Source organism: Carya illinoinensis, chromosome 7, assembly GCF_018687715.1.
Source record: "Carya illinoinensis cultivar Pawnee chromosome 7, C.illinoinensisPawnee_v1, whole genome shotgun sequence".
Taxonomy (NCBI): domain Eukaryota; kingdom Viridiplantae; phylum Streptophyta; class Magnoliopsida; order Fagales; family Juglandaceae; genus Carya; species Carya illinoinensis.
Genome location: NC_056758.1, coordinates 31,851,266 through 31,878,788, shown reverse-complemented (window position 1 = coordinate 31,878,788; position 27,523 = coordinate 31,851,266). Strand labels below are relative to the sequence as shown.

The following is a 27,523-nucleotide window of genomic DNA, read 5'->3' as shown; positions in this document are numbered from 1 at the left end:
TATATTTTTTAATTACTGTGTGGAACGCTTTTTTCTAGCAAGCCGAGATACCGCAGCAAGCAAGAATGCCTAGCCCTATCCTAACCTAAGCATTATCAAAGTTACGTCCATACTTCCAGATATAATGCAGTATGAAGTTGGCCGCTTCCTTCGTTTGCTCACCTCCCTCACAATCCTAATTGGCTAATTTATCGAGTAAAAAAACACTTCTGACTTCTCTCCTGACTTCCTCTCTATATAAACACGGTATCGGAAGCAGCTAAATAATCACGTACGGCTGCAGTCGGCTTTAATTCTTTTGAGCTCTTAAGAACTAGTACTAATCGGCTTCCTTAATAGTTCATCCTTCTCACCTCACTATATATGTCTTCCAGATCAGTTCTTCAATGGCTAAGCCTTGTGGCCCTGTGGCTTCAAGTTGTAAATGGAACAAATTTCAATTTCCCTGCTTATTCTATCCAACTCAAGAAGCAACTCTCTATATCCCAGATGCAACTCATCCTGCTCGCCTTCGCCTTTGATGCCGGAAAGATCTTCGGTTTCTTACCCGGATTATTGGCTGATCGTCTACCCCTCTGGTTAATGCTCCTGATTGGTTCTATTCTCGGGTTTGTTGGCTATGGATTTTCGTTCCTCCTCTTAAAACTCCATATTTATATGTATTGGGTTTTCTTTCTATTCATTTTATTTGCAAGTCTCGGTATCTCTTGGATTAACACAGTCTGCAATGTGGTTATCACAAGGAACTTTCCTCCTCATCATCAATTACAAGTTGTGGCGGGGATAGCAATTAGCTACCAAGGATTAAGCGCAAAGATCTATACAGATTTTGTTCATGCTCTTTTTTCCCCTGCGCCGGATAAAATAGCTGAAGCGTTTCTTCTTCTCAACTCTATCTCAGCTATAATCTTTTTAGTCACAGCCGCACCAATTCTGATTCCAAAAATTGAATTTGGAAGACCAAGATCAATCATGAGAGTTGGGTTCGCTGTTCTATTTTTCATAGCATTAGGGACTGGAATCTATTCTTTGATCAGCAGTTTAGTTCCAATATCACCTCGGGGTAAAATTGTTGGCATGGGAGTTTTAATGGATGATCACGATCATCACTCACATTTGATCTCAATCTTGCACAGATCAAGGAGCAAATCAGCTTACCATCCATACTTGGCAACCTGAAATCCCGTGTATACAGCAGTGTAATTCTTAGCTTTATTTGTAAATGTTATGGCAGTAATTACTTGCCTTATTTGTAAACGTTAGCCATGTATAAATAGGAATATTTTGTAATACAAAGTGTTGTTGAATAACAAAAACACCAACGTGTTTCAAATTTCTATATAGTATCAAGAGCCCTTCTTCTCCAACGAGTTTGATCCTCTGCTTCTGCTATGGCCTCATCATCTTCTTCCCCTCCCACTGTTACTCAATCCACCCACACTCATCCTGAAAATACTATCATTGCCATCAATGCTACTGCACAGCTGCCTTACAAGCTAAACTCTTCCAACTTTCCTGCGTGGCGTGCTCAGCTCGACTCCCTCCTTGTTGGGTATGATCTTCAAGGCTTTATTGATGACTCACATCCCTGTCCTCAACTTGGTGCCACTCCATCTGCCGAGACTCTTGCAGCTCGCAGCCGCTGGATCCGTCAAGACAAACTCCTCCTTAATGGGATTTTTGCCTCGGTGTCGGAAAGCATTATGCCCTTGATTGCTTCCTCTACACTTCAAGAGAGGCCTGGCTTCAACTGACCCGTCTCTTTGCAAATCGCTCACGTATGCGAGTTATGCAACTCAATGATAATTTAACATCCTTGACCCGTGGCTCCAAAAGTGTCACTGAATACTTGCAACAAGTCAAGTCCACTGCCGATGAGCTTGCCCTTATCGATTCTCCTCTCACAAATGATGACCTCACGCTCTACATACTTAATGGGCTGGGATCTGAGTTTCGTGACATTGCTGGTCCTATTTGTACCCGTGAGAATCCACTTACATTTGAAGAATTGCATGACCTCCTTTTAAGTCATGAAACTTATCTTAAAAGATTCGATACCTTGCAGCAGACAACTATTGCTACTGCCAACTTTCATCAGAAGCGAACCTCTCAGTCCTCGACCCACAAAGGCAAGTCACAAGTCACAATAATTTTGGACAAAATCAGCGGAGCTCTCATTTCCAAAACAATTCCCAGTCTTCACCAAAAAATGCCGTGACCTGCCAATTCTGCTCTACACCGGGTCATACAGCACATCAATGTCGGAAATTCTGGAACTCCTCTTCTCCAAATGCCAACTGTGTCGATGCAAGTCCCTCCCCTGATAAACCTTGGGTGGTCGATTTTGGTGCCTCTCACCACATTACCTCCGACATGTCAAAGCTCTCTGTACACTCCGAGTATGATGGTACCGATGAAGTAATCATCGGGGATGGTTTAGGTTTAGCAATTTCTCACATTGGAACTGTCAAATTACAGCTTCCAACTCGCACTCTCACTCTTAATAACACTCTTCATGTTCCTGCCATTTATAAAAACCTGATTTCAGTGCATGAATTTACCAAAACTAATAATCTTGCTCTTGAGTTTCATCCCTTTCATTTCCTTGTGAAGGATCCGACATCGGGGGCGACACTAATGCAAGGCCAATGTGACAACGACATCTATTCCCTTCCAGCTTCATCATGCAAGGCTCCTTCCTCGCCAATGGCTTTTACCTCTGATCGTGTCTCCGCTGATATTTGGCATAACTGTTTGGGTCATCCCTCTTGAAAAATTGTTCATCATTTAATAAAAATGTATCAGCTTCCATCCAATAAAAATACTTCTCATTCTCTATGTTCTGCATGCTCCATCAATAAAAGTCACAAACTGCCATTTCACTATTCTAGCATTTCTAGTTCGGCTCCTCTTCAATATCTGTTTACGGATGTTTGGGGTCTAGCCTCTCATAACTAACTAGAAGGATATCGCTACTATGTCCTTTTTGTTGACCATTATACTAAATATTGCTGGTATTTTCCTCTCAAACTCAAATATGACATTTCCATCATTTTTCCTCAATTAAAATCCATTCTTGAAAAGCAATTCTCTCTTCCTATTAAACATCTTTACTCGGACAATGGAGGCGAGTTTGTAGCTCTCAAACACTACCTCAGTCAGCACGGCATTTCTCATCTCACTACAGCTCCACACACTCCCGAACAAAATGGAGTGGTCGAACGTCGTCATCGACATATTGTGGAAACTGGAATGACACTGTTATCCCGTGCTCAACTCCCTCCTTCATATTGGAATCTTGCTTTTCAGACTGCAGTTTATCTAATCAATCGCATGCCCACTCCTTTACACTCTCCGAAATCACCTTTTGAAGTCCTATTTAATACTCGGCCAAACTATCTCAAACTTAGAATTTTCGAATGTCAATGTTTTCCTTGGCTCAAACCTTACTCTCCACACAAATTAACCTCCAAATCTCGGCCCTGTATCTTTGTTGGATATTCCACTTCACAAAGTGCTTATAAATGTCTTGATCCAGTCACCAATCGCATTTTCATATCTCGGCATGTTCAGTTTGATGAAACCATCCTTCCTCACGAAAAATCTCAGTCGACGACTTCGTCTACTCAATCCTTACCCTCGCTACCTCACCCTCTAATTCTTCCCATCTCGTCACTGCCTCAATCCCCTGGTTACAATCATTCGGGACCCTTGCTTGATGTGGCTGGCTCACAGGTGCTCTCACAACCTTGTGTTGGTGTTCTCTCTGCTGTTCCTCCTGTTACCGCTGACGCTCAACCCACGAGCTCTCCTATTGCAGCAACTGAACCAGTTGCTGAAACTCGGCCAGTTCAACCATCTCGCATGGTGACCCGCTCAATGAACAATATTCACAAACCCAAGCGTCTCTTCATGACCACCAAGCATCCAATGCCTCTGTCCATTGAACCAACCAGTGTTTCTCAGCCACTCAAAGATCCTCACTGGCGTCAAGCAATGAGTGAGGAATTTACTGCTCTAGTTCGCCATGGCACCTGGAAACTGGTATCACCAACTCCTTCTCAAAATTTGGTTGGTTCCAAATGGGTCTTTCGTATTAAACGGAAGCCTGATGGATCGGTCGATCGCTATAAAGCCAGGCTCGTCGCCAAGGGCTTTCATCAACGGCTTGGCCTCGACTATACTGAAACGTTCTCTCCCGTGGTTAAACCTGCAACTATTCGAATAATATTGTCCATTGCAGTTATGAACGGGTGGTCTCTCAAGCAGCTTGACATTAACAACGCGTTCCTCCATGGTACACTTACTAAGAATGTGTTCATGGCTCAATCGATTGGTTTCATCAATGCTTCTCAACCTCATCATGTCTGTCATATTCAGAAATCTATTTACAGACTGAAACAGGCTCCAAGGGCCTGGTACCATGCCCTTCATGATTGTCTTTGCAGTCTCGGTTTTCTGAAGTCAGCATCTGATCCTTCCCTGTTTATTTACAAACGTCGAGACATTGTGGCTTATTTTCTAGTCTACGTTGATGATCTTATACTTACTGGAAATAATTCTGTTTTTCTCTCCTCTGTCATCAACAAACTTGGTTCCCAGTTTTCACTCAAAGACCTCAGGCAGCTTCATTTTTTTTCTGGGCATTGAAGTTCTTCCCACCACTCAAGGTCTCTTCCTCTCACAGCATAAATATGTACGGGATCTTCTTCAAAAAACACAAATGGAGGGAGCCAAAGATGCTACTACTCCCCTTGCCACCACAGACGTCTTCAACTCAAAGATGGCTCACGTTTAGTTGACAGCACCATGTATCAGAGTGTCATTGGAGCTTTACAGTATCTCTCCCTCACACGGCCCGACATTGCCTTTTCCGTGAATAAACTTGCCCAGTTCATGCACAATCCAACTGAACTTCACTGGGTTGCCGTTAAACGACTGCTGCGCTATCTCAAAAACACTCTCTATCATGGGATTCATCTTAAACGAGCCTCCACTTCTCATCTCCTTGCTTACTCAGATGCCGACTGGGCTGGGAACTTCGATGATCGCACGTCTACTTCGGCATACATTATATTTCTTGGAGCAAATCCCATTTCGTGGAGCACCCAAAAACAAAGAGCTGTAGCTCGCTCTTCCACAGAAGCTGAGTATCGGGCGCTTGCTAGTGCAATGTCCGAAATTGCCTGGCTACAATCACTCTTCCGTGAGCTTGGTCTTCAACTCTCATCTACTCCTAAGCTCTTATGTGACAATATTGGTGCTACCCAACTCAGCCTCAACCCCGTACTTCACTCTCGCATGAAACACATTGCCATCGACTTACATTTCATACGGGACTACATCAGTAAAGGCCTACTCAACGTTGCACACGTTTCTACTCATGATCAGCTAGCTGACTTAATGACTAAAGCACTCTCTCGGCAACAGTTTCAACTTCTGAGGTCCAAGATCAGTATTGCTGATGGGAGCACCATCTTGAGGGGGCGTAATGGATGATCACAATCATCACTCACATTTGATCTCAATCTTGCACAGATCAAGGAGCAAATCAGCTTACCATCCATACTTGGCAACCTGCAATCCCGTGTATACAGCAGTGTAATTCTTAGCTTTATTTGTAAATGTTATGGCAGTAATTACTTGCCTTATTTGTAAACGTTAGCCATGTATAAATAGGAATATTTTGTAATACAAAGTGTTGTTGAATAACAAAAACACCAACGTGTTTCAAATTTCTATAAGTTTTCCTGTTGCTCCCTTTAGTAGTTCCAATTTTAGAATTGTCAGTAAATGTAGATCATAATGATACAGACACTATACGTCATTGTTTTGCTTCAGAAGAGAATGGTGGTGTTAAAAGAATATTGGAGGAGGCCGTGAAAGAGGGAGACCAGCAAACAACTTCAAATTCTGACGAGATGGGAGTGAAAAAGATGGTACAAAGATGCGATTTCTATTTGTATTTTTTCATGTACCTTTGTGGGCCAACGCTGGGACTGGTGTTTTTTAACAACTTGGCTCAAATAGCTGAATCCCGTGGCCACTCTGCAAGCTCTTTAGTCTCTTTGTCTTCTTCGTTCGGGTTCTTCGGCCGTCTCATCCCATCCTTTACGGACTACTGCTTCTTTCGGTCTCCATTATCATTTCTTTTAGAAAAGGTACGTAAGTCGCCTGCCCGTTATATGGATCTGATCAAAATTGTTAAATGATCAGTTAAAACTTTGCATCTATAGTCTTCTGTATGCTGTTGACCATTAGTACAAAATATTTAAGAACTTGATGAAAAATTCCATGCATTTTGGGATTAAACGTCGCGATTCAAAACAAATTAAATTCTATTATTCAATGACTTGCATGACTAAGTGTCAGGTAATTATCATAAATATAATTTTTAGAATTCTTGTTCTTTTAAGATCTTCTCCCATATCTCCCGGCCCACACAAACCGGGACACATCTTCATTCCACCACTTCATGATAACTGGTGAATCAGATCCAATTTCCACCTCCCACAGGCAAAGATTTTCACGAAATTACAGATCCAAGTCAACAATGATCTTACCATGGAGCTCAGTCATGGTGTTAGACGTACGTACTCTCTCCATTGTGATTTGTGAGCAGAAACAGTCTCCATAAACTTCCCTTTCTCATCTGATCTAAATGCCCACCAATCCACAAAGTCCAGTTGCCATCTATATTTAATATAACTCCCCCCAAAAGCTGGTGATCTGCTCTGCTTCAGAATTTCCAACTTTGGAGCCTTCATATATTGCAACACAAAAGAGACCCAATGGCTGCAAAAATATATATATAGACCCATTCCTCAAAACCTTCACCTTAGAAAAAAACTCTTAGCATAGTGGTAGCCCAAAAAATTACACCGAGTAATTCCACAAAAACTTAACTGAAGTCTATCTTTCGAGTGTTTTTTTTTTTTTTTTTAAACTTTCTTTTGAATCTTTCAGGACTAAGTATGAGGTGATTTCAAGACCAACATCTTTGGCAGCAGTATCAATGGCTCTGATGGCATTAGCTTTCTTCTTACTAATTGTTCCCTCCAGTACCACCATCCTCTTATACATCAGCACTGCCATTATAGGATTATGTGCCGGAGCAATTTCATCTGTCGGTGTATGCATCACCGCAGACTTGTTCGGGAGGAAGAAATTTTCTCAGAATCATAATGTGGTGATTGCCAATATTCCAGTGGGATCCTTAACTTTTGGTTGCCTGGCAGCTTTCCTTTACCGCAGGGAAGGAAACGGAGATGTTATATGCATGGGAATGAAATGCTACGGAACGACATTTGTAATCTGGGGTTCATTATGTGCTTTTGGGACATTCCTATCTTGTGGTCTCTATGCTCGAACACGAAAGCTTTATACGCAAAAGTTGCAGAATATGACTTTATAGCAGCTAGCCCTAGTCGCCTGCACGCAATATATGTTTAACTTATTGCGCCTTCTTAGTCCCACAGCGGTGGGATATAAATAAAGAAATATTAGTTCAAGTTATTAATAAGAGGTTAAGTATTTTAGTTTAAAATTACTCGTTGAAAGTTTATTTAATAATTTTTTATTTTAGTTAAAATTTTGCTAGTGGAGTAACTTTGTGGGCGGGTGAGGAGAAAAATTGTGTGATTGTAACAATTTTTTACATAGTGAATTTTCTTTTCTGAGTCTGATGATTTTTTTCCTGTTTTGGAGTTTCCACGTAAATTTTTTGTATTGTTATTATTTTTCTATTTTTTTTATTATTCTTATAAATAGTAAATCCTAAGGAGAATGAATTTGAGAGGTCTAAATTATCAACAATATATAGCTGCAATACCGATCCTCATGTTTTCATGTATTAGTATGAGCATTTATACTTGTCTGTTTTATTGAATTTATACTCGTTTAGTTTTTAAGAAACGTTTGGATATCTAGTTTATAAGGAATTAAGTGTATTTTAATTGGTTAATTTTATGCATCAGTCCAATTTTTGTAAAATTATATAAATTGGAATGCAAATTAGCATATATAACTAATATTTGTTCTATTAATGTGTGCAAATGCCTTGTAGTAATCAGATTCATTGAACTTGCGTTTGGATTTAGTCAACAAATTTGGAGGTTTTGTAAGAATTAAGCGACTTTTGGGTTTACTTAATTCATGAAGATCACCAACGTCTAAAGCTGACGTACGTGCATATATATATATATATATATTAAATGAAAGCAACGTACAATGCACGTTTACTTGGTTGATGACTTTTTTGTTAATAACTAATTTTTTATTAATAAGGACGTAATGTTTTTGGTTAATTAAATAACAATGTAATGTTTATGTCATTTATAATAATAAAAGCATGCTAAGATAGTAAAAACAAACTTTCTTATTGATAAGATTAAAAAGAAAGTTTAGTATGTTCAATGCATGTTGACATCACGAAAATACAATTCTAAATTATCATGCATAAAAAACCACTCAAAGTTAAAAGAAATATATTCAGCCAAAAGGAAAAAATGTGGCATATCCAGAAAATTTGCTCCAGATAATGCTTTTAATATTTTCACTTCCCTATGAACATCTTCAATCGCTATTGCTATCGTCATCTGGCCCATAATAATCTGTTAGTTACCAAAGCTCAACGAAACCTAGAGGCTTATAAATCAATTAATTTTCATGAAGTAGTAAATTGTGATATGATTTTGTCTCAACTATAAAAGCACAATTATAAGAATAACCCGAAAGTTAAAGAGAAAAGTCAATTGTGAGTTGATTTTACACTTGACTCAAAAGTAAGAAAAAATATCCACAACCACCACAAGGCCCAAGCACATGAAGTTGTTATCAATAAGCTCCTTCTAGCTAAAAATATTTCTCTTGAGTATTGCCCCATTACAATTAAGAACCTAGAGTCTTAACTAAACTTAACTGAAAAGTGAGTCAATGAAGAAACTCAAATCAATCTCTTTTTAACAAAATCTTCCACAAAAGATTCAGAAACTAACATCAGCAGACAAGGACGAGTAAATGCTATGGAATTCTATATAATTTTAATCCCACAGTCATCGCAAAGGGTATATAGTTACTACCATTAAAATCAGGACCCTCAATTTAAAGTGAGCTCTTAAAATTCCTTGCTACCAAGACTAAAAACGTCCAACTGGAATTATACTGGTCTTGCCATCGGTCTAAAGGAGTCATGATTATCTTCCAAGTTTGTTGAGGATGCGCCTTTAGGAAGTGCAACCATGTGTGTACCGCTTTCTTATTTTGACCCAGTCAAATGTCAGATACGTTTGTCACTGACCATAAAGAAGGGAATGAAGCTTCAGTCAATCAACTCATTCGTAAAATACTTGTTCAAAGGTAGAGCATTTTTGACGGTTCAATCATTCTCAGCTCATCCCCTCCACTACCTAAAGGTTTACCACAAAAACCTATTTTTGAAATTTTTGAGTACAGTATGTATATTTGTAGATAAAGAAAAGGCAACGAAGATCCATGGTTTCAGTCTTCCTTCACTTCATTTTCAACAATACTAAAGTAATTAATTAAATCCCTCATTTTAAAAGTATTTCTCTGCTACAAACCACTGAAACGCATATTGTTGATCGTAATTGGGAGAAAAGTGTGCGATACTAACATCTACGAAGAACATAAACCAAACAGAGTTTAGCTTAATTATTCAGAATCCAAAACCACGAGCTAATAAACACTAACGGAAAATAATCAGCGATGTAAAATTAAAATAAAACTGCGGAGTTTGCACCGACGAAAACGTTTAAAGATGAAAAGAAGGGTACGTGAAAACGAAACTGAGGGGAAAAAAGGATAGAAAGGAAAAACAGAGGTACGAGAGTCGATGATAAAGAAACTCACGACTGCGACTCCACCACCAAGGATCACGTACTTGAAGCTCTTCTCCGCCATCGATGAAAATTAGGAAAGATTTTGCCCTGGGTCGTGCATTGTGCAAGATAAATTGGTTTTGGAGAGAGAAACAAATGAGAAGACGTAAAATAGATAAGATGTAAAGGTACAAAAGAAATTAAAGAGAAGATAATAAATGAAGTTAGACGGAGTTAGTAAATGGAGTTCAACTCTAATGGTAAAACAATAAATTTCCGTTAAAACAACAAATTTATGTTAGATAGGCTCTTTTTATATATAAAGATATATAAAGATATGTGTGTGTGTGTGATGCTAATTAGCGATTGATCGTCTCAAATATGGGAGAGTACTATAGCTAGCTAGCTAGCTAGGTGTGTTAATTTTTTTTGTTCTTTTTCTAAGCAAGCATATGATTTGTCGATTGATGAAACATAAGTCCTTTAATTTGCTATTATAACCCAAAACCTTCTTACTTTCTTGTGCTTTCTCACTATTATGGACATGTTTTACCACCAATTACATACAACCACCTGCAACCAAAGAGTAGAAGGGTTTAAAGGTTCGTGAAAATACTTCCGATATTTAAGTTAATAATTACAGTGGAAAAGCTCTTTTGAATACCAATAAATCATATTCTTTACTCATACTTGGATTATTTGTATATATAAAGTTCACAAGTCATCTGTTATTATGAGATAATAGACTTATATGTTATTTGAGATTCAAATCTTGGAATGAAAGGTTTATTTATACTCAACAATAGCTTCATTTTTTCGATGAACTCTCGTATAGTTACCTTCTCGATGATTAAAATGGATTGGACCCTAAAAATGAGTTGAGCTCTCAAGAGACTGCGGGTTAGTGGCCCAATTAGTGACCTAGATCTATTGGTCAGTCCAACAGGCCTTAAAAGGACATGGAGCACTCTCCACTCACAAATTGAGCACAATTTCTCCTGATTTCCTACTTACTTAGAGCCATCAGCCTCCAACATATTTTTCTCTGCAACAAATAATAAAGGAAAAATATAATTATAAGTATAACTGTGTACTAATCTGTGTATTAATATAATGTGATTGGTTAAAAAATAGATTTTATTGAAAACAGTGTTAATTTAAATTTTAAGTATGAATAAATCAGTATTGGTACACAGATTAGTGAGCGACTGTGCTTGTATGTAGCAAAACTCAATAATAAATGCTAAAAGTTGCAGAAGGAGTACCTTAGTCGTTGGATTGATCGCGTGCCGTGGGTGCTTAATCTGATATTAGTCGGAGTACCATCCATGCAACTTTTTAGAAGGAGTACTGTCCATGCAACTTTTTAGATAATAGATATAGCTAACATTTCTCTCACGTACTCAAACATAAAGCATAAATAAATTTCAATAATTCAAATTGTTGTATGATATTAGTCGGGATTCTCACATGAATGGATGATATCTACTCAATAGAGATTCTCTAAACTTTGTGACTGAATTATAGGACCTAGAGTTTGGTACTTAAGAATAAGACTAAGATATTCAGATCCATATCTATTAGTTATATGTTCCAGGCACTAAATTCGAATAATATGATAGATATGGCTTTTCAAGTAAATGATCATTACAACGAAATCTCAAATATTTCCGCGAACAAAAAAAATCAAATTATTTTTTGTAAGGAAGAAATTTTATTAAAAAATATAAATGAAAGAAAAAACATATTTAATTACAAATTGACGTGGAAGACATACTTTTCACATAGCTTATAGCCTTATATGCGAAGATTTGTTTAGCAACATAAATTTAAAATATTAAATCTTACAAATTAAATATTCTTGATAGAAAAACTCTACATTTAGTCACCTTGTGTAAGCGCCGAATAAGTGCGGGCTAACACGGCAAGAAAAATACCCAAACACACTGTTTTGTCCATCTCTCCCTCCCTCAGTTTCCATCTCTCTCTACCTCAAAGCCACCCTTGAAGCCAAATATGACTCGAAGCAGCATCTCCCTCCCTCAAAGCCACCCTTGAAGCCTCCCTTCCTTCGTCAACCACCATTCGTCTTCATTTCTATTACAAGCTCCAACCCATGTACAGGCAGACCAAATTGAATGCAAGAATATTGGAATTACACCAGATTTTATTGATCTCCATGTTATAACAAAACTATAAATGCACTAAACATGTACATAATCAATATTTGCATTAATGAACAAGAGTATAAGCGGACCAACGTGTCTTGCAAACTCAGTGTGAACAGAGCTACTCCACCAACATGATTTCAACCAAGAAAACTCAAAACCCATCACATATATAGATAATTCACATTATGGTAACCGGAAAAAAATAAAAGAAAAAATAAATAAAAAAAGGAGACTTTGCACGGTGTGTGTACCTATGAGACAGATCAAACTTCTCTAATTTGTAAGGTGTAAGAAGAGGAAAGATGGGAGTTTCAGTGGCCATTTTTAATGTCATATTCTTCTTTGGCTTGTGTGCTTCTATGTTATTTTCCAATCTAGTTTCTGCTTTCAGAGAGAAAGGAAAGGGTATTTAGATGAGTAGGAAAATACCCCTGAAATGACCCACGGTCCCAAACGAACATGGTAAACCAGATCAGACGAGTAGGAAGACGAAAAACTAACACGAACACGAAAGATCCACATGAACATGAACACAATCAAATGAAAACCCACATGAAATCTAGCTGAAACCTACTCTAAAAGCTAACATCTTTGATGAAAGGACGACAAACAAGTTTCTTTCAAAGTTTGCAGTGAGTCACGTCATGGCATATGAAAACTTCTTTTTTATAATTAGAGAGATTTCATCGAACGCCAAGTAGATATGATGGAAAATGAGCTAGAGGGAGACCCTTTACAAACTAGTCCTTTCTTATTCCAAAAGCTAACTAGCTGTTCTTTCAAAGTGTCTTTCTTATTCTTTCTTATTCAAGGTGCAAATGAAATATAGCCTTTTTTTTTTTTTAAGTTGATGTGGCGTCAGCGACTTTCCACCATTTGCACCGAGCAACTATACGTAGAAGAATTGTTCTTGATATATAAGCGTTGTAGGGGTCACGAATTTTCACCATTCCAAGGACGAGGCTTGTGTAACAAAATTGCGATAAAGCTTCTGGTCTGAGTAACAGTAGGACTATAATCGACAAAGTTGTAAGGAGTGAGTTGAGTGAGATTCAGCTCATCCATCCAAGTAGAGTACATTGTAGACCAACTCTTGTAGGGTCGGTCAGGTGCTTATGAGGTGGGATGAAGTAGAGGCGATCAGTCTTGATGACAAGGTGATCATGGAAGAGGCTTGTAGGTATTGAAGGAAGTGATTACTTTTAAATTAATGGACCTATATATCATAAATCATTATTTGTATAATTGCTAAATATAAGATTTGGGTAATCATGTCTATAAGGTTCAATAAATATGATCAATAAAGTGACATAATTAGACTATTGACATATCTTAAGAAGTCCATGATTTTTGTCAAATCATGAGTATTAAAGTGGTATGAGTTCAATTCATGTGTAGAAAAATATTAAAGATCCATCTAGTTCCATTATTTTATGATGGAAAAAATAGAAATTCCCATATTTTATATAGATTATAATCCCCATTTTAGATTCATTCTTAACTTTGCGCGTCCCATCGTTGTGAGTATTTCCAGATAGTAAATCTTGGATGTTGAAGATCAAACCGTTGCACTCTTATCTCCAATGGCTACTCTATGCTCTCTTTAATAAATTTCTACAACGATTTGACATGATATCTTGGCACATTCGGATTTTACAAACAGTTATGCTTTGGAGCAGTCATGATCATTTTAGGCCTTAGAGCAGCAGTTAATAACACACTAACATCTCAATAGTGTACAAAATAAAACTATGAGGATCACTACATCAGATTATTACCTACAATACCCTAACGTATTTTCCTTCCCTTCTCTTTGTCGCTACTTGCTGTGCCCCTTTTGAAAACTCATCCAGTTGCTGCCCAGCCATTTCGACGCCAGGCAGCCAATTTCCACAAGCCAATTTGATGATAGGCAGTCTGACACAGCCACCCACAGCTACCACGCAGTCGACGCCACCCCCAAGGTCAGACCATGTTGTATTGTACTGCAACCTCCCATCCACGCCAACCTAAACTGTCATCATCAAGGCCCTGAACATCAGTGTAGGAAACCACCAGCGAGACCGCCAAGGGACCCCACTAGCCACACCAACCCAATCTGCCATCAAACTGTTATTTTTAGAGTTTACAATAATCCAACCCACTCTATCTCTGCCTTCAAGGCAGCCCGATGCTGATCATTCACCACACCCCTCTCACCAAATTATTTTGCACCTCATGCAGACGGATGAGCAAAAATAATTGTCAAACTATGCCGCAGACATTATGCAATCAATTGCCTGTTTGCAGATTTCGGTCATAGTTGCCTTTGGCCCATAAACCTACATGAAAAAGATAAAAGAAAAAATCAATACAGTTCATCTACCAAGAACCTTAGAGGTTTTCCTATTTCAATCCTTGAAACTAGGAGAAAGCAAGAGAGGGGGGAGAGAACGAGTAAAAATCCATGTAGAATTGATCTGAAATTATCTACAGTATTGCTGCAACTTTTGATTTTTTACACAAGGTTTCTATAAAAAAATTTTGTATAAATTCAACTAGAACACCTTTTCTTTAAAGGCTCGAATTATGCCATTGAAAGTAGCAACAACATCAGTGAAGTTAGCAATACGCCCTCCAACAAGAAGGGCTCCTTTACGAACATTGGGGTCTGCAGTAGCACATTGCAAGACCATTAAGAATACGTTGATTCAGAACAAATGAAGACTGAAGAGTAGTTGAAGTTCTGAAATAAACTCAACTATTTGCCACTACATCTCCTCAAGACACCACCTTCACTCGCTTCCATCACAACCGTTGCCCCACGTTCAACCCTACTTGCAAACACATAAAGAGTCAAATGCCCCTATTTTAGCCCCACAAAAACAGAGCACCGCAGCAACAAAGCACGACGGACAATAGCCCTTCATGGCGGCACTCTCACGTCCTTCCCTCACCCATAGATGATGTCGAACCCCAGCCGTGCCCAACCACCCTCACCTAACACCAAATCAGTGCACGTGAAGCTTTCGAGCATGGAAACACCGTGAAAAACTCTCTCTCCCTAAGTCTCTCTCCCTCTCTCCCTAAGTCTCTCTCTCTCTCTCTCTCTCTCTCTCTCTCTCTCTCTCTCTCTCTCTCTCTCCCCCCTAAAAAAATCCTATGTTCCTTCCTCACCCTTGTCTCTCTCTCTCTCACTTCTTGAAAAATAAGAGAGAGAGAGAGAGAGAGAGAGAGAGAGAGAGAGAGAGACGAGATGAGGGAAGGATCTAGGGGTTTCAGTGCGGTGCTGTGCGGTCTCAACTAACATCTAATAGGTGGGCTACGTGGTATAATCATATTGGAGGCTGTTCTCAGCCCATTAATAGACTGATCACTTACAAAATATTCTGTTTTTCAAATCCAAACAATCTTGAGTTATGCGTTCTTGGTTGATTCATGTAGATAAGGAATGACCTAGTTTTCTCAAAAATGAAAAACAAGGTTCTCATCATTCTTGCTATCAAGGAACTAGGCATTGAAGTTGATGGAAACACCATCGGTGAGGCAACACTCGAGACCAAGAGTTGTGGAAGTTGGGCCAATCTCGAGACAAAAGTGGTTAAAGCTGTAGTGAACCCTATTGCCGTAAAGTGGCGCTTTCGACAGAGGCGAGTGACAACCTTTAGGAGTCCTTGTACCGCTAGCAAGAGGAGCTGGAAAAGCTTGAAGCGGAGAAATCGTAGCTGAATAAGCAACACGACTTTGACGCTTAGTCAGACAAGTGGATTGAGGGGAAGTTCGAGGAGGCCTCCAAGTCTCTCCAAGAAAAGATGGATTCTCTCAAGGCCAAGCCTAAGAATGTGAAGGACTTGGAGTTCGAGAAAACTGAGGCCGACTGTGTAATAGCTACCCATGAGGCGACCATCCAAGACATGTGTTCTAGCCTTGACGGTGTCTAAACTACCCTGCCCCAACTACCCCAGGAATTGTCTCATGTCCGTCTGGTCTATGATGACGCATGAAATTATGGCTACTTGGAGGTTTTGGAGAGAATAAGGGAGCATGTGCTCCTAAACCCCTAGAGTAACATGAGGGCACTGAAAATATGAGATCTCCCTCCTGATCCAGCGGCCTTGAAGCAAGGTGTTTTGAGAAGGAAAAAACAGATCCTAAGCGCACTCTCAGACAACCCCACCAATGTCAACCCTGTTGGCTGAATATTTTCCTTCTTATACTGATGCATTTTTTTGCTTTGCTTTGTTTGTACTTTGTCATAATATTAATGAAATTCTTTGTGCATATTTTTTTTCACATTTCGAGTCCATTTTATTCTTCGCTCTTTAGCCCCCCCCCCCCTTTTTTTCCTTCTCTTTCTTTTCTTTCTTTTTCATTTTTATTTCCATGACTCGGGGAGTGTATTGGGTGAGGGGCAATGTCATTTGCAATATGAATGGTCCATGAGCTTAATCGACCAGTCATATAATCCCGATCTGATTGAGCTCTTAGGGAGTTCAGCAGCGTTGTGAAGAGACTGGGCCCATACTCCTAAGGGAGAGAGGCTGAGATGCATTAGGCTAATCCCTCCTCTTTGGCCTCCCTGTGGGTGGAGGGAGGGGGGGAGGGGGGGGGGGAACAAGTTGTCATGCAGCTAAGAAGTTTAACACATTGCGGGAAAAAAACAAATAAGTTAATACAACTCATCTTCGATCCATGAGTGCCAAATTCGTAAACTTGGACTGCTTTGCCTGAGATATGAGGCGTTAGTCATTTGGTGTTCCATTGTTGGCAATGGTGTTCTGTTGTTGGAGATGGCATTCCATTGTTGGAGATAACATTCCATTGTTGAAGATAGTGTTCTAGTAGTTACGTCGGGTAATCGAAGGACTAAATCCGCACTCTACCAAGGGAGGGGTAGGGGTGCCTTAGGCTAAGCCTACCTCTTTGGTCCCTCCAAGGAAGTAGTTTGTTGGATGACTGAGGAGTCGGTCCACACTTCATCGTGATGGAAGTGGGGTAAGTTATTGGGCAACCAAGAGTCTGGACCTGCTGTCCCATGTGAAAAAGATTGGGCCGCCTGCCTACCTTTTCACCGTCATGGGGAGGTAAGTGCTGGACAGTTTGGGACTAGACCCGCTCCCACTCATTGACATCACAGGGAAAGTAAGTGTTGGGTTAGGCTGGCACTGATCCTACTCTTCGTTGTAGCGAGGGGTTGGACCCATTCTCCATTGCAGGGGGGAGAAGATGGTCTTAGGGCACATCTCGCCCTTTAAGGCCCCGCGGGGAGGTAAGTTACCTGGCAGTTAGGGATTCGACCCATTCCTGCCGGTTGATGCTCGCGAAGAAGGTAAATATCGAGCAATCGAGAGCTAGCACACTCCGCTGCAAGAGGGAGAAAGTAGCACTTAGGCCTAACTCATCCCTTTGGTACCCCGCAGGGAGGTAAGTGCGAACAAATGAGTAGTCGGTCTGCACTTCACCATGATGGAGGCGGGATAAGTTGTTGGGCAGCCGAGAGGTTGGATTCGCTCTCTCACACAAGGAGGTTGAGCCCTCTGCCCATCTATTTACCCTTACAGAGAGGTAAGTATCGGGCAATTTGGGACTGGACCCGCTCCTGCCCGTTGACATCACAGGGAAGATAAGTATTGAGTCAGGCTAGCAATGATCCCACTTTTCATCATGATGGAGGTTGGGGTAAGCCTTCAGGTAGCTGAGAGGCTAGACCCGCTCTTCATCCCAAGGGGAGAAGATGGCCTTAGGGCACATCTTGCCCTCAAGGGCCTTGTGGGGAGGTAAGTTACTGAGCAGTCGAGAGATTAGACCTACTCTCTCATGCAAGGAGGTTGAGCCCTCTGTCCACCTAATAACTCTCATAGGGAGGTAAGTGTCGAGCAGTTTGGGATTAGACCCGCTCCTGTCCGTTGACATCATAGAAAATGTAAGTGTTGAATCAGACTAACACCGATCCCACTCTTCGTCGTGGCGGAGGTCTGGGTAAGTTGTAGAGTTGTTGAGGGGCTAGACCTGCTTTTCATCACGGGAGGAAGAAGATGGCCTTAGGGCACACTTGCCATCTAGGGCCTTGCGAGGAGGTAAGTTACAGGGCAGTTTGGGACTAGACCCACTCCTGCCTGTTGACACTCATGAGGAATGTAAGTATCTGGCAGCTAAGGGCTAGCCCGCACCTGCCATAGGAGGGAGAAAGCAGCACTTAGGAGTAACTCATTCCTTTGGTACCCCCAGGAAGGTAAGTGTCAGACAATTGAGTAGACGGTCTGCACTTCAACTTGATAGAGGTGAGGTAAGTTGTCAAGCAGCCAAGTGACTGGACCTGCTCTCCCACACAAGGAGGTTGAGCCACCTGTCCACCTATTAACCCTCACGGGGATGTAAGTGTAAGTGTCACAGGGAAGGTAAGGTTGGGTCAGGTTGCCACTGATCCCACTCTTCATCTTGGAGGAGGTTGGGATAAGTTATCGAGCAACTGAAGGGCTGGACTCGCTCTCTATCACTAGGGGGAGAAGATGGCCTTAGGGGACAACTCACCCTTTAGAGCCCTACTGGGAGGTAAGTTACCGGGCAGTTCGGGACTAGACCTGCTCCTGCCTGTTGATGATCACAAGGAAGGTAAATGTCGAGCTACCGAGGGCTGACTTGCACTTCTCAAGAAGGTAAGTAGTCGTTGATGGAGATTACGTTGGTGAAGATGAGGGATCGAGATATAGCTAGGTGAGACGTATTATTCCTGAAAAAGTCACACTTTCACTAATGGAGTTTACACTGTTGACATAGAAATGTAAATTACAAGTCAAAGTATTCAGCAATAAAACTTTCGCAGGTGTTCGGCATTCCAGGTGTGTGGCAGCTCATTCCCTTAGGAGTCTTGAATCTAGTAGGTGCCCAGGTGGTTGTTCCTGTTTTCGTCAGCGCGAGGTACCCTTGAATGTCCTTGGGCAGACTTGCTTGTTGAAACATTGTTTTTCCCTCCTTTTGTTGACAGTTGTCCTCGCTTCTACTTCAAGCATGACCTCTCCAATAAGTCAAGCTACTCTTCTAGTCTCGCATTGTTAAAGTGTTGCACCCGGTAGGTGGGGATCCCGGCCTCAACTGGCATCATTACCTCATGGTCATAATTGAGAGTGAAGGGGGTTTCTTCCTTTAGGTTCCATACTGTGATTCGATATGCCTATAGAACTTCGTGGAGTTCCTCCACCCAAGTGCCCTTTCTGTCACTAAACTTCTTCTCAAGTATTCCCATCAATGTCTTGTTGGTTGCCTCCACTTGTCTATTGGACTACAGATGTCTTAGGGACGAGTATCAGAATTTGATCCACAGTTCCCGGCACTAGCTCGGTAGTGTTTAGAGTCAAACTGCGTCCCATTATCTTATATGATGATACGGGGAATGTCGAATCTATAGATGGCTATCTTCAACAAAAAGCGTGTGATGATGCACGCTGTGATTGTTGCCAATGCCTCAGCCTATACCCTCTTGGTGAAATAGTCTATTGCCACTATTACAAATCTTACTCCTCATTTGCTCGGGGGGAGGGGGCCTACTAAGTCAATTCCCCATTGGGCGAAGGGCCATGGCGAAGTTATCAATGTCAGTTCTTTGGGCGAGCGGGGACACTAGTACTCTTGGCATTTCTTACACTTCCTCATGTACTCCTTAGCATCCTAAAGGGCGTATGGCAGGTAGTACCCTACCCTCATCACTTTGCTAGCTAGCACCTTTCCTCCAAGGTGGTGGCTACAGATTCCCTCATGTACTTCTACCAGCACGTATTGGGCTTCTTCGAATGAGAAGCATCTCAGGAAAGGTGTGAAGTATCCCCTTCGATACAGGAGTCTCTTGACTTTAGTGCAATGCGCTGCTCTATTCCTTATCTTTTTGGCTTTCCACCTGTAGGCAGGTACCTCGTTGGTGTCTATGTATTTGATAATATTTAACGCCCACTCGGGAGCTCTCGACTTCACTTTTACCACCTCAATCCCCACGGTGGGTATCTCGACAGTCCTGATCATCGTTCATTTTGGTAGGGGACAATTTTCTTACCCAGATTTTGCTCGTGCTAAGTTATCCACTTTTTGATTTTGACCCTTGGAACTTGCTGGATCTGGAAGTATTTGAAGTGGGCGAGCTCGGCCTCTTTCAGTATTTGATACTTCTTCAATTTTTCACTCTTCATCGCAAATCCCATGTACTTGATTAACCACTACCTAGGAGTCGACTCGTACCTAGGGCAGCAAACGAAAATAATCGAGTCGAATTTGAACAAGGGATTAAAAGCACGTTTAGCATATATATCTGCTTGAACTCAACTCAAGCTCGAAAATATTGAAAATTTCTAATCGACCTCGACTCGTCTTATGTAAATTATGATCAAACTCGACTCGTCTTATGTAAATTATGATACGAGCTCGAGTAGCTCGACTCGAGCTCAGTTTAAATCTAATCCACAATTTATTTTTATTTATTTTCTGGTTGGTTAAAGCACAAATGAGATTATTTCTCTTAATTAATTTTAACTAGAAATATGAAAATATATATTAAATTGAACTCTTAATGCTTATTAGACATAAATCAATGATTCATCACTTGCCACAATATAATTACAACTTACAAATAGGTAAAATAATAATTCCAACATCTAAGATATCATCTCACAGTAAATTACAATTTCAAATGGTAGATCATTGATTACAATTACAATTTTCAGCAAACTTAAAAAAATAATAAATTATAATTTCAAATAGTAAATCACTAATTACAATTACAATTTCCAGCAAACTTACACAAAGAATAAACTTAGTAGTTTCAAAAGCTTAGAGCTCACTTGATATAGGTGCCACATACACATACTAAAATATACGTGTGATGTTTCAATTGCTTTATCTATACATGTGTGACATGTTTGATGTTTCACTTGATTTGAGCCACATATACATATCAAATATAAGCATATCAAATATTAATGTAACATTAATTCATTGTCACTTTCCAATACATATGGCATCAAGAATGCTAAATACATTAAAGTCATTTAAAAAATTACATAATAAAGCTATTAATTTAATATTAAAGTATTCAATTATCCTTGATATAATATTAAATATGACAAAATAATTAAAATAGGATTAGTTAAGAAAATGTCGCAATCAATTAGAGTTGTTTATTTTTATAAACATTTTATATTTGGCTCAATAATTCTTTTATGAACTTAATACATTATTATTGTAAACTAATAAAACATGTTACTTATATATAAACTTAAAATAATAACATATATGACTTATACAAAGTATCAAAAATAATATATATAGCATATAAAATATATATAATAAAAGAATATATATAAGTATATATGTAAATATATATATATATATAAATATATTACGAGTATTGTGACGAGCTCAAAACGAGTTGAATTGAGTTTATACGAATATTGTTCATAAGCCTAAACTTAATCGAGTTGAAATTATACGAGTTTTGCTCATTTAATATTCGAACCAATATTAGTGTTCACGAACAACTCATTTATTAAATAAATCGAGTCTGAGTCGAGTTTATCCGAGTTGATCTCAAATTGTTCACGAGCGGCTCTGTTCATTTGCAACCCTAATCATACCTCTACGGTGCCTCGTACTCAGCCTCGTTGTTCGTGGTTTTGAATGCCAACTTAATAGCATAATCATGCTCTTCACCTTCGTCCGTAGCAATATTCAACCCCACTCCGCCACCAACCCAGCAAGATGAGCCGTTAAGGAAGACGTGCCGGGGTTTCATGGGAGGTGCATATTCAACTCTCTTTAGGAAGTCAGTGAATTTTGCCATAAAATTTGCCAGCACTTGCCCTTTAATAGAATTATGTGGTACATACTCGATGTCGAACTTGCTCAATTCCATGGTCTAGTTCGTTAGGTGGCTTGAGACTTCTGGTCTTTGCAGGATTTTCTTCAAAGGGATCTCAATGAGGACCTTTACTAGGTGAGCTTAAAAATACGGGGTGGAGTTTTTGGGTGGTCACTTTTAAAGCAAAGGCAAGCTGCTTTATACACGAGTATCTTGTCTCTACTCCCCCAGTAAGCTTGGCTAGTGTAGTATACGGGCCTTTGGACCCCATCTTCGTCTTGTACCAATGTCGAGGAAGCCGCCTGTGGGGAGACTGACAGGTAAAAGGCCAAAGTTTCTCCACATCTGGGTTGGCTAAGCAGCGAAGGGCTTGTGAGATACTTGAGGGCCTCGAATGCTTGGTCGCACTTGTCATCCCATTTTTATGCCTTCCGCAGGACCTTAAAGAAATAGAGGCACTTGTCGGTAGACCTGGACATGAACTTGTTAAAGGCTGCTACCCAGCTGGCTAGTTTCTATACTTCACTTATGCTCCGAGAGGTGGCTATGCAAAGTATGACTTCAACCTTCTCTGAGTTAGCTTCTATCTCCCATTCTAATAACATGAAACTTAAGAATTTTCTAGAGCATACACCGAAAGCACACTTTGTAGGGTTCAACTTCATCTGGTTCTGTCTCAACACCATAAAGGCTTCACAGAGATCATCTAGGTGTAGCTCGAGAGTTCTACTTTTAACCAGCAGGTCATCCACGTAGACCTTCATGTTTCTTTTGATCTGATTCTTGAACATGCAATTAACTAGTCGCTGGTAGGTGGCCCCCATGTTTTTCAGCCCAAATGGCAAGGCTGAGTAGTAGTATAGTCATCGGTCAGTGGTGAACGACATATTCTCCTCATCATTTAGGTTTATGCAGATTTGGTTGTTCCTAGAGTAGGCTTCCATAAAGCTGAGCAAGCAATGGCCTGTTGTGGAGTCCGAGTAATGGGCCTCCCATACGAAACCCACCGCGAGTAATCGATCTACTTCTAGGGCGATGGCGGCATTCTTTTTGTTGTTGAAGCTTCAGCGTTTCTCCCTTACCCCCATAGCCTTTGGGTCTATGCTTAGGTGATGTTGCATGATCTCTGAGTTAATTCCGAGCATGTCCCCATGACTCCATGAGAAACTGTTGCATTGCGCTCCTCATTTTGAGAGTCAACCAGATGCCAATCCTGGCGGTGGCCTCTAGGCGGCGTTGGTCTAGAGGGATCAACTCCAATGTCTAGTTTGGCTCCACTTTCCTAAAGTGCCTACTTATCTTAGATCTCGCCATCTGCTAAGGTGAGTTCGAGCGAGGGCGAGAGGACATCGTCATCGACCGGGAGGTGGACCACATGCACCCCACCACTCCTGTGCTTCAACTCTTGCACGTAACATTCCCATGCTAGGACTTGCTCTCCTTGGATTTCTCCCACCCCTCATGGGGTCGGGAACTTTATCTTCAAGTGGTAGATGGACGTCACAGCTCTTAGGTTGTTAAGTATAGGCCGGTACCACCAATAAGTCAACCATGACAGAAGTCGTGCAGGGGCGCTGCCCACCAAGACAAATAGAGTGATGGTCCCAACCAACTATACCATTTCCTTGGAGAAAACCTTCAGTGGCATGGGAGCCAATTGGAGCTAGGCGACGTCTGTCCCCATTTGGATGAAGGCTTCCAAGAGGAGGATGTTCATCGAGCTGCCGTTATCGACCAAGATTTTCCTAGTGTTGAAGTTGGCAACCAGCATAGTCACCACTAGGGCGTCGCCGTGTGGGTAGAGGTCCCCCTCCTCATTGTCTTCTCCAAAGGAGATTACGAGGGCTGGTTTGCTTCTTTTATACTTGGTAGGATGATACTCTGTCGAGTATACTTCTTGATATTTTTCCTACTTGGTGTGGACTTTCAGTCTAAATAAAGTTGCACCCCCGCCGATGAATCCCTCTACAATATTCCTAATCTCCCCCAGTGGCATTCCTTCTTGACGAGCTGACTACGGACTACCACGTAGGGGTCTTCACTCGTCTTTTCTTTGCATTAGGCTTTCTTCCTTCCTAGACCTATCGACCCTTTTGATGCTCCTTTCCCATGATCTCCTCCTCTACTCCCACTTTGGCTTTCAGAGGGAAGGGTACCGAGGCTTGGGTCAGCTAGCTTGCTCCCTTTCCCTTTTCAAGGAAAGGTAATCATCAGTGTTATAGGTGGTAGATTGGTGGTAGATGCAATAGCGGCGACTAGTGCTCTTGTTGGCATCTTTTTGGGTGGGTCAACGATCGTCCTGATGAATGGTGAGAACCGGTTGGTCAAATCGGAACCCATGGCCTTTCGGAGGGGCTTCTTCTCTCCTACTGTCGCATGCTCTTTTCTTTGGCTTTGCATGAGCCATGCCTTTGGTTGATGCCTTCCTTTTTTTGTCCACCCATTCTAGTTCTTTCTTCCTTAGCTCGGTCAAAACCCGAAGTGTGTCCTTGGCATTGATAAAATTGTCAACTTGATCCATGAACTTTCATAATGTGGCAGAAGTTCTCCTTGCCAACTCCACTATGAGCTGGGACAAGGGCCATACTCCTCCTAGGAGCATTGCTAGAGTTTAGGGGTATAATCGGTCTCGTGTTGGACAAAATTTAGGACTGAACTGGTATGTACCGGATTTTCATTTTTAAAAACTGATTACGCACCGATTATCTCCTTAAACCGGTACGTCTGTTTTTACCCGTTCTAATCTGATTCGGTTCAGTTTTCTGGTTTTAATAAAATGCAAATTCTTTAAAAAAATACAATTTACTATGATATTTACATTATTATAGCATACTTTATATATATTATATATTAACATATATAAATATTAGTAATACTATTCATACTAATACTATTGAGTTACCAATACTTAATACGAACATATAAATTACCATTATGGAATATCATTTATATGATCATTGATAATATAACTATAGTATCATCTAATGATATAGCATTAGTATAACGACTAATGCTATTAATTTACTAATACTTAATACTAACATATTATGATAGTTAACTATACTGACTTCATCCTCACTATATATTATACTATTATAGTGATATCACTCTAGTATCATCTAGTGATATAGCATCAATATAACTGCTAATACTATAATGATTTATATAGTTGTTTTATGTTTATACATAGACTTAAAGTGAATTAGTAGATAACTAATCATATTATGTATTTATCAAAGATTTAAAAGAATATGTTGAGAATATATTATGCCATAAAATGTAATTAATATATTTTTTGTTATTAACTACATATGACCAAACAAATTACAAATATTCATATTTAAGGTTAAGATCTTATGTTGTAAATTATAATATAAAATTATTTCATATATGATATATAATTATATATATTATATATCACAAATTCATATATAATTATATATAAAAATTATATATACATAAAATATTTTATATAATATTCAAAATTATATAAAATTAATTTTTATATATTAATTTTTTCACAACCGGTCTAGTCCCAAAAAGTTGGAAACCAAAACCGGACCAGTTCCAACTAGTTTGCACAACATAAGAACCGGTTTCGGAACCAGACCGGTCCGGTTCATAGATTTTCTGGTCTAAAATTACACCCCTACTAGAGTTATTTTTTCATCTTAGTCATCCATCGTCATGCACTTTTTGTTGAACCTAGATATGTACGTCCTCCAACTTTCATTTCCTACTTGCCATAAGTTGTGTAAGGAACAAGCGGCCAGTTGCCCAAAGTTGTCTATGGACTCGGGTGTCAAAGACCCAAACCGTACTCTCACCAGCCCCTTGAAGGTCAGTGGGAAAGCCCTATAAGCCAATTTTATTGGAAATGCGTGCAGAGTTATGTGAGCTATAAAGGTTTCCAGGTGTTCAAGGGGGTCTCTAGTACCGTCATACAACCATCACCTCCTTGCTGTAGGGCAAGCCCGTGCTAGTGAGTAGTTGGTCTACTAATGACGATGTGCCAATCTTCCTCGCCATTTCCTTGTATTTTCCTTTGAGGTTAGGCAACTTATTTTGCATGTTCTTCTTTTTTTCCTCCATGTCACCTCCCCCTCCAGCATTCCTAGACCCTATGTGCTTGTTGTTGCTGGGCTCCATGTCATTTTCTAGCTCGTTAGTGGCTCCCATGAGCATCTCGTTTTCTTTTCAGAGGGTCTCCACTTTGATAGTCAACTTCCCTACCAGGTATTCCATCGTCATGAGCCTTACTTCCATATTTATCGATGTTGCTTCTTCTTGTCTCTGAGTCGTCTATGAATAGATTGTCATAGGCATATGAAGGACACATGAAGTCTATAGTTATCCCACAGATGGCACCATTGTTAATGTCATGTTTCGTACACCTTTGGGTCAGGTTCTAGCAACTTGGGTCTTTAGTCTTCCATCAGCACACTTAGATAAAACACAGAGAGTTGAGGGCCTTGATAGATGCCAAGGAGTCTCTGATTCTTAAGTTAGTATCTGTTTATTAGTTTGTGCAAGAGTGTAGAGGAATCAGAGAGAGTTCTTCATACATAGGGATCGGCTTTTATGGTAGGTTTTTGATAGGGGACAACCCATACCCTGTCTCAGGGAGTATATGTCATCTCGACTATTCACTTAGTCAGAATCTTTTAATGCGACATGACTCCTAGGGTGGTGCAATTAATGCGATGTGGAGTCTGAGGATCAACGCCATTAATACGATGTGGCTTCCTGACCTCTTTATCTCGTGGGTGCACATCGTCAAGCTCCTCTATGCTCACTATCAAAAGATCAAGAGCTCTCTCCATACTTCTCGCCCACATGTCTGCGCAAGCTCTCAGGTGTCAAAAGGGGGTACTGAGACAACCAATCTTTTCCATCTTTGCCCTTTGGTTTTCCCATGTGACTGTGGTCATGAGTTAACTTCATATTTTGGACCAAGTGGCCTTAGCAAGCCAAGGGGCCATCCAGCTAGGCTGTGCCTTCCTTATATGGGCTTGCCTTTTAGGCTTTTAGTAGGCAAATGGGAAAATCCCTTACACATATATTTTAAGATAAGTAAATTCTATTCATTACTGTCTCACTTTCATTTATATAAGATGTTGTATATTTATTATTATTAAATAATTATAATGTGACATATTTATCATCATTAAATAAATAATTATTTAATCATAATAAATATACAACATCTTATATAATAGAATGGAAGTAGAATAAAAATATAGTGCATAATATTATTCAATTATAAAGTAATTTTAAATATTATATATAACTAAAATAATTCTTCTTTTATAAATTGATTTAAAAAAGAAGATCGGAAGACATGGAAGGTCTGATCCAAAGTGAAAACAAATTTGGGAGAGGGAAAGGCCCAAATACACTATCACTATTCACTGTGTTTTGATAATCCTATTATTGGGCTGTATCGTGGGCTTATGCTACTTCTCAAAATGCACTCTTACATGACCCGCCTTTGAACATCAAGATCCGTACATATTTTATGCATGCAATTGATTAGATTTCTCCAAGAATTTCCTACAACTATATATATATATATATATATAACCTGTAAAAGCTTTCTTCTTACTTAATTATCATCAAGAGTTACCACCATGCATCTTCCTATATATACATCATTAATTCTGGTTAGGATGTATTGAAAAAGCTAAGTTTTT

At 39.9% G+C, this 27,523-nt stretch overlaps 1 protein-coding gene and 1 long non-coding RNA gene across 2 annotated transcripts; both read left to right on the top strand.

Moving 5' to 3' along the window:
- Nucleotides 1-256: 256 nt before the first annotated feature.
- LOC122315395 (protein NUCLEAR FUSION DEFECTIVE 4-like) lies at nt 257-5,743 on the top strand. The gene is made up of 2 exons (XM_043131270.1): nt 257-1,114; nt 5,517-5,743. The coding sequence occupies exons 1-2, from the start codon at nt 364-366 to the stop codon at nt 5,603-5,605; spliced, it is 840 nt and encodes a 279-aa protein (XP_042987204.1). The 5' UTR covers nt 257-363; the 3' UTR covers nt 5,606-5,743.
- A 75-nt stretch (nt 5,744-5,818) lies between these two features.
- On the top strand, nt 5,819-7,515 carry LOC122315396. Its single transcript, XR_006244023.1, has 2 exons — nt 5,819-6,161; nt 6,967-7,515. It is a non-coding gene; the product is annotated as an uncharacterized LOC122315396 (long non-coding RNA).
- The last annotated feature ends 20,008 nt before the right edge of the window (nt 7,516-27,523 follow it).

Bases quoted from the DNA above. Each gene is read 5' to 3' on its own strand.
- LOC122315395 (XM_043131270.1), top strand. From the start codon at position 364: ATGTCTTCCAGATCAGTTCTTCAATGGCTAAGCCTTGTGGCCCTGTGG. The intron at 1,115-5,516 runs ATTTGATCTCAA...ATCATCACTCAC, and splicing joins TGATCACGATCATCACTCAC to ATTTGATCTCAATCTTGCAC.